Genomic DNA, 13843 nt, shown 5'->3' on the forward strand with positions numbered 1-13843 from the left:
GATTACTACTATAAATTTAAAATTACTGTTCTTTTAACTATTATAATAAGAATAATTGAATCCTTCATACTTATCAAATTAGCAAAGAGAAACAGACGTACTCCTACATCACTGGAAGAATTTCAAACTTGTAGAATTTTTTGAGGAATAGTCTGGTACAGTACATAATAAAAATTAGAAAACAATCCTTATCCTTGACCTAATAATTCCTGGATGATAATATTGCTTAAATGCATTTTCAGAAATAACAAATATCTCCCTCTTTAAAAAATTTTCATAGTAACATTATTTGCAATAGCAAAAAAGCAAAAATAAGCCTAAATATCCAGCAAGAAGAAAATAGTTAAATATGTTTAATTTGTGACAATAAGATAATTGCAATCTGTCAAGAAACAGGAAATTGTTTTTCTCCAATTCTTGTGTTTTTTTGGAAGGTGAAAGAAATAGAGAGTGAAAATATGGCCCCCATGAATCCTCATCCTTGTTTATGAATCCAGGTCAACAGCAGATTCCACAATTAGTTATGCTAAGTTGCCTTCTTGGGTTTAAATACAAAGAAATGTAGACTCAACTATTCAACTGTGAAACTGGAGTTTGGCTGGCCCTCAATTTTATTAAGAACAAGGCAATTTGTGAGAGTAGCTATTGAGACTCTTAAGGTTAAAATGAACTTGTGCCTATAAACTTAAACCAGAGCTATAAGCCATAGATCTGGTTTTGAAGATGAAGGAAGAATTCATCTCAAGAAACCCTTTTCCTGATCTAAATAATAGGCAATTTACCAATGGAAATACAAGTTGGATTTTTAATATAGAAAATAATTATGTAACTATTAGAATTACAGTTTTGTTATTGTTGTATGCTGTACTTACTATTCTGGAAAAGACCAAAAAAAAAGAAAAAAATTAAATCTGAATCTATAAAACTCCACTTCTATTTACCCAAGAGTATTAAAGTGGAGTATTAAATCAATATAAGTACCTCCAATTTAGTTGCATGTAAAATGGGACTAATGATTATGTTTGAGAATTCTCTAAATCATAAATTCACATGGCGTATGTAGTTGTCATCTTCTTATAGAGTTTCTATTTTTGTCCAACAAGAATTAGAAATGGGCATTTGAAAATTCCAAGATTCATACCTTCTAAAGATACTTACTCTTCTGCTTATTTTTTACCACAGGTTTCAGAATTAAAGCACTAGTCAAGGTTCATATGAAAAAATGCTAATAAAGGCTGAGATGTTCCATTTTTATCCCAACTCTTGTTTTAAAAAGAAAAATAAATTATATATATATATTTAACAGTAGCTTTTTGGAAGGAATTTGGAACTGAAGAAGCTAGAAGCATTGAGAAGAGAAAGCAACATTAGGATATCGCAAAAAATACAATTTTAAAATATAAATATCATATCATATGCTTAATATTTGTTCCCTGGATAAAATCAGATTCTGATACCTATTCTACACATTGGAATGTGTGATCTCTATTACTATATATAATTTCTAAAAATTATATTTATATCATTGGACTTATTAATGAGTTTTTCATTTTTCAGATGCGGTATTAGCAAGTGGTCGTGTTGTAGACTATTTATTTGTTGGAAACATTGTTTATACAGTAAGTCTTTCAATATACTTCCTTTTATGTAGTATTTGAGGTATGCTATTCTTAATGGATGTGGCCTTACTCTTTTTAAGAGCCATATTGATTAATTTCTATTTATTGGGCTTTTAATTATTTAATGTATATTCCTGAAGGATAAAAGTTACTAGAGAATGATTTTTGACCATTTATTTGTAAAAGATTTAAGGTCTGAGGACAAACACACACACATATATATGTGTGTGTGTGTGTGTGTGTGTGTGTGTGTGTGTATACACATATATGTGTGTATATATATGTAATGTGTGTGTATATATATACATATATATCTGTATTTATGTATACATATACATATTTCCAAATACATAAAAATCTTGGGTGTTTATTCACAACCCCTCCAAATGGTCTGTTTTGTTTAACTAAAGTGGATGAAAATAAAATAAGCAGGTGTGATATGACCTCAAGTTACCTAACCCTTGAGACTTGGTCAGAAGAGAAGGAAAGTACTCAAGATGAGAATCTTTGTTGGGTGGGCTAGAGTGAAGAAAATAAGTTCCTGTGTTTCTCAGCAGCCAGATTTTTTGAAATAGCTACATCATCAAGACTGTTAGGAAGGAATACTGGGGCAAGATGATTTTTACCAGGGAAATTTGACAGCACAAGAGCACATTTTGATTCCATTCTTCTTTCCACAGTATGTTGTTGTTACTGTTTGTCTGAAAGCTGGTTTGGAGACAAGAGCGTGGACCAAGGTAAGTATTTTTTTTTGTATTGCCTTTCTTAGTGCCAGCACTATCCATTGTCATTATCACTGTATATGCTGTGATTTCTCATTGAAAATCAGTGGAGTTTGGGTAACAGATAAAACTTGTGTTGTGCATTTTCATGTTGTGAGTTGATCCTAGATCGCAGCTAATTTCCCATCTGAAGTTTTCTAACTGTTGGATTTGCATGCCTAGCATTTGAAATAGACTTCAGTTAGCATTCCATTAACTGAGACCTGTGTGAAATGACCCACATGTTTATAATGAAATTTAACATGGCATCATTTTGTGCCAAGGTACACTCTGAATATTGTGAGGGAAGAAAATCAGGTTTTACAAGCTTGTCACCTATGAACAATTAGATTATATTGCTTACCACATATTCTTTCCCTGAGGCAACTAATAATGTAGCAAGAGTCCTGACTGATCTGTTGCCTCTCTGCTTGGGGAATAATATGGGTGCAGTATTCTGAAAGCAACTAATAAGGTTGGTATCTTCACACCTTCGCATTTATTTGACTGTTTGCCCTTATTTCTCTTATTCCCCCCCTTTTTAAATTCCCATTTCTACTTCATTTCCTGAAGTTTGACATAGTCTACAGATCATTTATATATATACATATACATACATATACCCTATGAAATAACATGGTAGACTCAATATTTCAACATAAATATTAACTTAGTAAAGAGAATGGGTAGAAAATTTTGTAACTACAAATTTCCAGATAGTCTCAAGGCCTTCAGAAATGAGTTTCTTAGAATACTATATGTACTGTAATAGGAAATTGCTGAATATAAGGACCTTCTACAATATAGGATTTCCCTTTGGGGCACATCTCAGAGGGGATTCTTATTTAGAACTGGTTGGACTAGCACCATCAGTGGGATTCTGGGCATCCATTTGGGAGCATTCACCTGTGGACTGTGTTCTGAAAGATACCTAATTTATTCTCACCAGCTCCCCCTCCAAAACAGAGGTCAGATGCAGGAATTAACACAGGACTAAGCCAACACAGAGAGAAAATATAGATCATAGCCCTTCCCATTATTACCTTCTCCAGCCCTATCAATGTCCTTATCTGCCTTGTAGGGTCCCAATGCTTCTTTTATTTGGTGTAGTAAGAAAGTCACAATCATCAGGGGAGCCAGAAGATTTCATTATTGACAGTGAAACCTACCCTGGAGACTTGCTGCATTCTCTATTTATAATTGGATAACTTTAAATTCTCTCTCAGGATTATGACCATATCATAGTAACTATTATTATTTCTCTTTGGTCTAAAACATTACTCACTGATCATTGTATACTTCAACAACAATACTATATGATGATCAATTCTGATGGGCGTGGCCCTCTCCAACAATGAGATGAACCAAATCAGTTTCAATCGAGCAGTAATGAATTGAACCAGCTACACCCAGCGAAAGAACTCTGGGAGATGACTACGAACCACTACATAGAATTCCCAATCCCTCTATTTTTGTCCACCTGCATTTTTTATTTCCTTCACCTTGTACACTGTTTCAAAGTCCGATTCTTTTTGTACAACAAAATAACTGTTTGGACATGTATGCATATATAGTACTTAATTTATACTTTAACATATGAAACATATATTGGTCAACCTGCCATGGGGGGGTGGAAGGAGGGGAAAAATTGGAACAAATGTTTTGGCAGTGGCCAATGTTGTAAAATTATCCATGCATATATTTTGTAAATAAAAAGCTATAATTAAAAAATTGAAAAAAATAAATAAAAATAAAACATTACTCACTGATCCAAGTGAAAATCAGTTTTAGTTTTGTCAATTTGTAAGTCACCCCTGTCTTTCTAGTTGTGAGGTACTTCCTATTTATGAAAAAGATTTCTGTATTCTCAAACCTCCCTGATGAGGAAGATTGTGTATAGTACATGAAGTATAAGTGTGTGAAGGTAATGTTTTCATGGGGAGACAGCTAAGTTGTCCATGGGGCAGATCTCCCCCACCTCCCATGCAGACAGTCTTCACCTAAGGTACAGTGCCAGGGTCTGACCTGTTGGCCTAGAACTGCAAAGCAGTTATTATTTCAGCTGCAAAAGAGTCTGTAAGTGAAGACTCTCGCATTATTTAAAAAGTATTAAGTTCACAGCTTTGGATTGATGCTCATCTCCATCATCAGGTAGATTGCTTTCATGGAGCACATCCCCAAGAGACCAAGATTCTTGGCTCAGCAGGTCTAGAAATGGAAAGTCAGTATGAGGAGGAATATGGAATTTTTTTTGTAAAAGTGCTCTGTTTAAAACTGCCTCAAACCATATCTCACATTGAAACACCCATAAGTGATTTCAGCTAGTGTTGCAGCTGCAGACTGCCTTCTCTCTCCTGTTTTTATTTTTTAGAGAGATTCTTTGCATTTTTATAAACATCATTCTGTCTCTTCCCTGTCACTGATCCTGTCTGATCCATCCTTCACACAGTATAAAAGTAAAGCATTCTAAAGCACATGTCTGACCATGTTCCTCCCCTGCTCAGGAAACTCCTGGCTCCCTATTACTTGTAGGATCAGATACAAACCTCTCTTTGGTATTTAGAGTCCTTCACAGCTTATCATCAGCCTGTTGTTCTATCCTTATTATACATTACCCCCATTCATGTATTCTTATACCTAACCAATCAACAAACATTTATTTAATACCTCCCATGTTCTGGGTGCTTTTCTAAGTACTGGGGGTATAAACAAAGGCGCCCGTGCGCACACACACACACACACACACACACACACGTGCGCGCGCACACACACACACACACACGTCCCTACCCTCAAGAAGCTTACAGAGTAGTGCAAGGCAGGGAGCCTTAGAGTAAAGGCTCAGCTAGCTGAGAAGACCAGGAGGGCCTCCTAGTTTTCTTGCGGCTCGTCCTGGGTGATGCTCCATCCCTAGCCCCCAGCTTTGTTCAGGCTGTACCCAGGGCCTGGGTTCCTCTTCTCTTCTGCTCCTTACAAGGCATTGCTCCTTTCATAGTTTAGCCTGAGTGCCCTCCTGTACAGGCCTTTCATGAGTTGATTATAATCAGTTCTCAGGATAGCTCCCCCACATTACCTTGCATTTCTTTTGCATATATGTTGTATATACTAACATACATCAATATGATCTCTTCTGATAAAATGCAAGCTTCTTGAGGGCAGGAACTTTACCATCTCTGTATTCCCAGAACTGAATACAGATGCCCACAGTACATTGTGGGCACTTAACAAGTCCTTGTTGATGAACTGCTTCATTTTAGGCTAGATCTGATGCAGTCAGGTACAACTCTTAAAAATCATGGGGCAGAAGCCAGGTGGTACAGAAGATTAAATGCTAGCCCTGGAGTCAAGATGAGTTAAAATCTGCCCTCAGTGACATGCTAGCTGTATGACCCTGGACAAGTCACTTAATCCAGTTTCCTCATCTGAAGGAGGAAATGGCAAACTCTCCCAGTATCTCTGCCAAGAAAATGGGGTCACAAAAATTTGGGCACAACTGAAACAACTAACAACAAAATTTAAATCATAAATTTAGAGAACTTGAAAGTTTTTAAAGTATTTTATTCATAACAAGTCATAAAAGCTACATAGTCTCTATTTTACAAATAAGGAGACTGAGGCTCATAGCAAGGAATAACTTGGCTATGGTTACCCACTTAATAAATGTCACAGCTATAATTCCAAATCCTATCTCTGGCCTTGAGTCTAATACTTTTTCCATATATGACTCTACTTTCTCTAACTGTAATCCACCTTTAAATGCATGTACTTTGTTAATGGTTAGCTAATTGAATTTTACACATGGATCTTTTAAACTTTTATTTCTGGTGTTATTAAAAAAGCTTTAGTGTTCTGTCTCCAACTCAGAAGAGATTCTAGCTCATATCTCAGCTTTGATTTGTACTATGTGACCTGAGGCAAGTTATTAAAAATCTGAGCCTAGTTTTCTAATCTGTAGAATGAAGATTATAATAGTTGCACTGCTTCATTCACAGGCTTATGACCAGCTCCATCACAGTGAGTATCATAAATAAAAACAAAAATTACATTTCCCACTGAGAAATATAGAAAAGTATCTTTCTGGAAAAAGTCTATTCTTTAATCTAATACTAATCTAATGTTCATTTCTGCCACATATTTTGTTTTCCTTATCTTGCTAGTTTCTGGAACACACTGTATTATTCAAAGTAAAGTCTGAAGATGACTCTAGCCAGGCTCCTCCACTTAGCACTCAATAAGAGATTACACTAATCTTATCAAACTTATTTCCAAAGGGGAAAAATTTGTGAAGTTGAACTTCATGTCTGGTTATAGAACCTAGAAGGCTGTTTTCTGTAAGATATATAGCATTCTCAAGCATGCAAGAAGTGTTGTTGTTTAGTCATATTGGCTGTGTCTTACTCTTCATATCCCCATTTTTGTTTCTCTTGGCAAATTTACTGGAGTGGTTTACCACTCATTTTACAGATGAGGAAACTGAGGCAAACAGGGTTTAAGTGACTTGCCCAGGGTCATACAGCTAGTAAATGTCTGGAGTCAGTCTTCCTGACTGTAGACTTGGCTCTCCATCTACTACTAGCTGCTTAGGAAAGAGCACAAAAGCATAGATAAGCTCCAAATTGAATAATCAACCCCTGAATTGGTATGTTAAGATGGAGGAGTAGAGGCTTAGTGTGAGCCTGTGTTCAGTTTCCTGGCCTTCTCAAAGACAGAATGCCACAGTGGAGAGAGTGAAGGAATTGGAATCAGATCAATATTCATGTTCTCACTTTGACATTTCCTAGATGACTAGGAACAAGTCAATTGATATCACTGTGTCTCAATCTCCCCATCTATAAAATGGGGATGATATAGTGATAGGGTCATCCTTAAAAAATGGTTGTGAGGAAAGGGTTATCTGTACAAGATGGCCATTAGTACTACTTTTGTCTGCTATCATTTGAATCCATAGCTAAAATCCGTAGTCTGAGCAAAGAATGGAAAGTTGGGTGGTAGATCCTCATTTGAAGGAAAGAGAAAACTGTAATAAGCCAAATCTTTCAGAATAGCAAGAACTGACCTTTTTTCTACTGCTTTTTCTTCCATAGTTCAGTCACCTGGCTGTTTGGGGAAGCATAGCACTCTGGCTGGCATTTTTTGGAGTCTACTCGACATTCTGGCCCGTCATCCCCCTTGCCCCAGATATGGTTGGACAGGTTAGTGCTTTCTCCTGGGGAGTGAACATGCTTTCCAGAGGATGCTCTTTTCTCCTTACTATCTTTGACAGCAATCATAGCTATAGTTACCTGCCTACATCAAGAGAGATGAAGAAAGCAAAGGCCAGGAATCAAAAGAACTCTCCGAGTTTGTCTGAGCCATATGAATGTTATGTGAAGTGTTTTATATTTATAATAAAAACACATCTATCCAACTGAAATTGAAACTGTTTCTCAGCTAGCACTGCCACATAGCTAAGGTTCTGAACCATGGGAGCTAAAGTCCATCATGATTACAGCAAAGCACTTTGCTATATAAAATTTGTGACTAATTTAAAAATTATATAGTTTGTACTTGAGACTAGATGTTTAAGACTTTCTTTTGCAAATACATTTGAGATTTTCAATCTCTTCCCTGCCTTCCTGAGCATCTTTGGCACTGAAGTCCAGAATGGTGATAACTAGAAGCAGCCCCTGAGACTGCCCTGGTCCAAACTCACATTCCTGGAGCTGCTCCAAGGACTGTGGGCCAAGGATCAATCATGGCCTGGCAAAGCTGAGGAACAGGACTGCTGTATTTACCCCCTGTGAATGGCTGCTTTTTTTTTCAGCATATAGCAATCAGTTTTATACTTTAGGATTTTCTGACATCCTCTGGATAATAGGATATTATATCTTTCTGGGTACAAAAATGAAGCTGAGATTTGTCTGTAGCACTAGGATTCCCCACTTTTGGAACATATTGTACTGTAAAATTAAATGAGAAAACAAGACCAGAATGTATTCCAGGTTTTTACCAACCCCTACAGATCAAAGAAATAGCTTAAAATTTTTAAAATATCTCACTAATAAAGACATTGGGCTAAGTAGTAAAAGAGTTTTCCTAGCAGGTATATTTTGTGAAATGAAACACATCAAATGTATTTAATGTATTACATACTATTTTGAACCAAAAAAGGGGGAGAGAAGGAAAACATATATTACAATAATACCTACTCTAGAAAATATTGGTGTTTAATTTACTATAATAGTCCTTTTATATGTTCATCCCATTGATTTTTAATGCTAAGTTTACTCATATATGTGTGTATATTTATATATGTGTATATATGTTAGATATATGTATGTGTATGCATGTGTGTATGTATATAAAATTTTCTGGGCTTTTGAAAGAAAAACAATTGATGGGGCTTCAGTCAGTTACCATGGACAATTTTCTAACCTAGATAAAGAGAGTAACAGTTGACAAGGAGAAAGCGGCACATTAACCAAGACAAAAGCAAGTTCCTTTGATAATTTAAATTTGATTGACTCTTGTCTACCTTGAAAAAAATTTCAGTGGAGCATAGCAAGCTCATGATGCAGTAATAACTGAGATTTTTACTGTTAAATAGAGAGTAAACATATATTAAAAAGTTAAATGGGATAAATTTCTATTAATTAAAATTAGGTAAGGACATAAACTGGTGCGTTATTTTGTGACTTAATATTGACTCTGATGTCAGGCCCCAAAGCAAAGAAAATTAAGCATTAATAAGCATTTCAGTTTTGCTTGAAAATTGTCTCCAAAATGTTTTTTTCCTACTTAGCTCATGTTACTTTACCATTTTCTGTTTTGTTTACCTGCCCTGATTGATGTCTTCAGATGTGACATTAATATCTAGCTGTGAGTAAAACAATACTGTGGAGTTAGGCTCATGGAGTGCACAGGCTTTATTCTGAGTGATTGAATGAGATCATTAATGGAGGCAAATGCTCATGTAGTCATGTTCCTGTGTTGGAATTCTCCTGTCTAAGGCATTAAAGAGCTGTTCATCATTTTCATTCTTTCACCAGAGGAGAGCTCTTGGGAAAGGGATGTCATAATACAGTGTCTCTTTCCAGTTTGAGAGTTATTTTGAATAATGCCCCCCTGTCCTGATGACATCCAGATTTATTTGGACTCGTTGTATTGTCATTTTGGAGTGTGTAAAAAGGTGGTGATTTTTTAAAAATCATTTTGGTCACCTTTTGAAAATGCTGAAAGACCACTTAGGTGGAGGGTATGTACATTGAAACTGGCATTAGGTTTCAGGAAGGTTTTCTGTAGACACAAGAAGAATTAAATGCTGTCATAACACTGGCCAATGATCAAGTAAACTGCAGTTGGGTTTGGCACTAGTTAATAAAATGAATTACCTCTCTTTTTTTCCTAAGACGAGCCTTAGGATTTGTCTAGGCCATTTTTGTCAGCATAGTTCTAGGCAACTGAAAAATTGGTTTATAAAGGGTTTCTTTTTTTAAAAAAAATTGTTTTCATTTTTAACTATGTTTTCAGGCGTTTTGTGAATGAATTCTTTTAAGTGTTCTAAGTACAGTGTGGCAAAATGATTCCATTATAGCTATAGAAATAAGCCATTGTCTTACACTGGTCAAAACTTCTTGCTAGGGTTGGCAGTGTTTTAGGATACTTAGAAAATATGAGTCTCTCTAGCCATCAAATGTCTTCATTTAACCTTTCAGATGAAAATTCTTTGAAAAGGATTTATGAAAAGGATTATGGTGCTTCTAATGGAGTTTAAAAAACCTTTTTACTGTATCTTGTCCCTTATATTTGAAGGTTTTGTTGCTGGGGTGGGAGTGGGGAAGGGAATACAGATTTGTCCTTGAGGGCAAAGGAAAGAAAAACAATTGAATCAAGTGTTTCTCACTTGTCAAAGAGTTTTTCTCTTTCCTAAAGCACCTTCTAATACAGAACATGAAAACATATTAAGTCAAATCAACCAGGAAATTCCAAGGGAAAATTTTTTAAAATCAAAAATGTTATCTGTCCTCTTTCTCTGCCTGAAACTTAAACCATTTATTCATTTATTCAATAACCATTTGCAGATAACTGTAGAATAAGCATTGAAGAAAATATGAAGATATCAGACCTCAAGAATGTTTCCATCTAGTAGAGAGAATAAGAATTACATAATAATTATAATGTAAAATAAGTAATGAGGAGCATGGAAGAGAAGTATAACAAATTATTTTTAGTAGGACTTAGGAGGGAGAAATTACTTTTGTTCTATTATGAGTCCAAAGGGATGGAAAGGGAAAGATCAGACGGTGAATCAGGAAAGACTTCATAGAGAAGGGAACATTTGATCTGATACGTAAGGATAGGTTGAGTTTTTTTCAGCAACTAAAAATGATATATGGGAGAGTGTGGGACAAGCCTCCTGCTCTTCCATTTTCCTGAGTCTAAATAGGTATGAAAATAACAAGAGGCCCAGGACTACTGAGGAGAACCTTTGATAATAATCAAGGATAGAACTGGCTGCACAAATATGAAATTGTATAGGAAAAAGGGGTAAATTTTTCCACAAAGAATCATACTTTTCCTATCAATTATATGACTGTTGGACTTGGCAATCAACAAACATGTACTCTTTTAGAAACCCTCCTCCGACTTTAGGAAAAATAAAGATTGTCTCTAATTATTATTTTATAAATTAAAAGGCATTAATACTAAAGTTAAAAGATAGGATTTTGGTATGGCTACAGATAAAGGAAATGTGATTTTTAAAAAGGATTGGCTCTGAAATCAGGGGATTTGTATTTACCTCTCACCAATGACAATTAATATCTTGTGTGATTTTGCGTATATCAATTAAATTTAATCATCTGCAGAAATGAATGTGTTGAACAAATGGCCTCTGAAGTCCTTTTCAGCTCTAACCTATTTGATCCTTTGATCATAAGCCCAGATCAAAAAACTACCTCATAGATACTTTTAGTGCCTGAGACTTTCTTAACAGTTTTGTTCAAGTCTGAAGATCCATGTCCCTCTCTTGGTTTGCAGTGTAGGAGATTAATTGGATTGGATTGAGGAATGGCTGCATGAGTTATGGTATATGAATATAATGGAATATTATTGTTCCCTCGTAGTAAGTACTTAATAAATACTTTATTTATTCATTCTTGAGAGCAAATGTAATTTGGCATAAAACTCACTATTGTCTGTAAAATATCTTTGACTTTTTGTAGTTTTCATAATAACGTCAGAACTTTTCTGCCATTCTATTATATGTGAGCCATTTACCTTCTGCCACTCTGTCCACTTCAGTTAGGGATTGGTGTTATTACAAGCAAAGGACAGTATAAATTCTTCATAATGGTCTTATATACCCAATCAACCAGAGAAAATAAGATGCATTCAGGCAATGGCAGTAATCCCCTGAAGGAAGCTAAATTTTCTATATAGGTAATTTTTACCAAATAGCATCACATCATGCACTGTGGAAAAAATTTTCTCACCAACTTTCTTGTTTCTCCTTTAAAGTCCTGTTCATTGCAAGAAGAGAAGGGGGCTTAAAAGAAAACACTTTTACTTCAAAGGCTAAAAACTACTAACTTCATCTTTGGAGCCAAGTTTCCCTCTCAGCCAGTCCCTGGTCCATGACTGTCATTTGTCTGTACAAAATACAGGATAAAAGTAACTAAAATATGCGTCTAAACATGTGCACACACAGTGTAAGTCTCTGATCTCATGAGCAAAGAAACATGTTGGCCATTTTACCCTTGTTGGTCTGTTCTATTGACATAGAAATCTTAACATTTTCTCTTGCTGGCAGAAAGAGAAAACACTCAGCACTGTCTTGAACTCATTCATGGATGACTTTCATTTTAGTCTAATTGAAACTCCAGTATTATTCTAACTTCAATTGGAACTTTAAACTTTTATCAGATTAGCAAGTTCAATTGATTTTAACAGAGACATAGAGATAATTTGGGCTTCTATTTCTCATACTGAGAGATCTGAACTCTGAAATATATTTTTATTTACTTTGTTAAATCTTTCCTAGTTTCATGTAAAAACATTTTAAAAATAATTTGTTTTTTTCAATTATATTTACAATTTTTAACATTCTTTTTTAAAAATTTTGAATTCTAGATTCTCTCTCTTCTGTTCTCTTTCCTTCCCCTCCTCCTTGAAAAGGCAAACAATTTTATATAGATTATACATGTGGATGTGTACAAAATATATTTTCATTTTAGCCACATTGCAAAAGAAACTAAAATAAAACAAAAAAAAATCAAAAAGAAAATAAAGAAAATCAACAAAATATGCTTCAATTTGCGTTGTCTCTATCAGTTCTTTGTAAGCATATAGTAATTTTTTAAAGGTGAAAATGTGTTGTGATCTATATTTAGCCCCCATAGTCCTCTTTCTGGTTGCAGATGGCTCTCTCCAACAGTTGGCTTGAATCCTCATTGCTGAAAAGAGCCAAGTCTATTATACTGACAATCACATAGTCTTCTTGTTGCTATGTACAGTGTTCTCTTCGTTCTATTCATTTCACATAGCATCATAGCATCAGTTTATGTAAGTCTCTCCAGGCCTCTCTGAAATCCTCTTACTGGTCCTTTCTTATAGAACAATAATATTCCATAGCATTCACATACCATAACTTATTCACCCATTCTCCAACTGATGGTCATCCACTCAGTTTCTAGTTCCTTGCCACTACAAAGAGGGCTGCTACAAACATTTTTGCACATGTGGCTCCTTTTCCTTTTTTATGATCTTTGGGATAAAGATCCAGTAGAGATACTGCTGGAACAGTTTGATAGCCCTTTGGACATAGTTCCAAATTGCTCTCCAGAATGGTTGGATCAGTTCACAACTCCAGCAACAATGTATTAATGTCCCAGTTTTCCCACATTTCCTCCAACGTTTATCTTTGTCTTTAGCCAGTAAAAAAAAATTATCTTAGCCAGTAAAACAATTTTAACATTCATTTTTTTTAAATTTTGAGTTGCATATTCTTTTCCTCTTCTCTATGCCTCTTTATCCTTTGAGAAAATAAGCAATATGATTTAAATTATACATGTGCAATAATGCAAAATATATTTCTGTATTAGACATGTTGCAAAAGAAGATGTAAAAAAGAGAAAGTTTTAAAAGTATACTTCAGTCTGCCCTCAAAGTTTTTTGGTTCTTTCCCTGGAGGTGGACAGCATTTTTCATCATGGGTTCTTTGGAATGGTCTTGGGTCATGACCAAAGTAGCTGTGGTTTTCACAATTGACCATCCATATAAAATTGCTGTTGCTGTGTATATTGCTTTCTTGTTTTGCTCACTTTACTTTTACTTTTACTAATATACATTTTTCCAGGTTTTTCTGAAACCATCCTCATCGACATTTCTATTACAATCACAATACCACAACTTGTTCAGCCATTCCTCATTTGATAAGCATCCTTTTGATTTCCAATTCATTGCCACTTCCTAAAAAGAAGAAAA

At 35.1% G+C, this 13843-nt stretch overlaps 1 protein-coding gene across 13 annotated transcripts in view; it reads left to right on the forward strand.

Moving 5' to 3' along the window:
• Positions 1–13843, forward strand: part of ATP8A2 (ATPase phospholipid transporting 8A2) — a 667830-nt gene that overhangs the window by 519571 nt on the left and 134416 nt on the right. For all 13 annotated transcript variants that reach the window (XM_074303628.1, XM_074303629.1, XM_074303631.1 and 10 more), the window contains 3 exons: positions 1558–1619; positions 2300–2356; positions 7465–7572. In XM_074303628.1, coding sequence (XP_074159729.1) covers positions 1558–1619; positions 2300–2356; positions 7465–7572 — 227 coding nt within the window. The remainder of the gene's footprint in view (positions 1–1557; positions 1620–2299; positions 2357–7464; positions 7573–13843) is intronic.

Source organism: Sminthopsis crassicaudata, chromosome 3, assembly GCF_048593235.1.
Source record: "Sminthopsis crassicaudata isolate SCR6 chromosome 3, ASM4859323v1, whole genome shotgun sequence".
Classification (NCBI taxonomy): domain Eukaryota; kingdom Metazoa; phylum Chordata; class Mammalia; order Dasyuromorphia; family Dasyuridae; genus Sminthopsis; species Sminthopsis crassicaudata.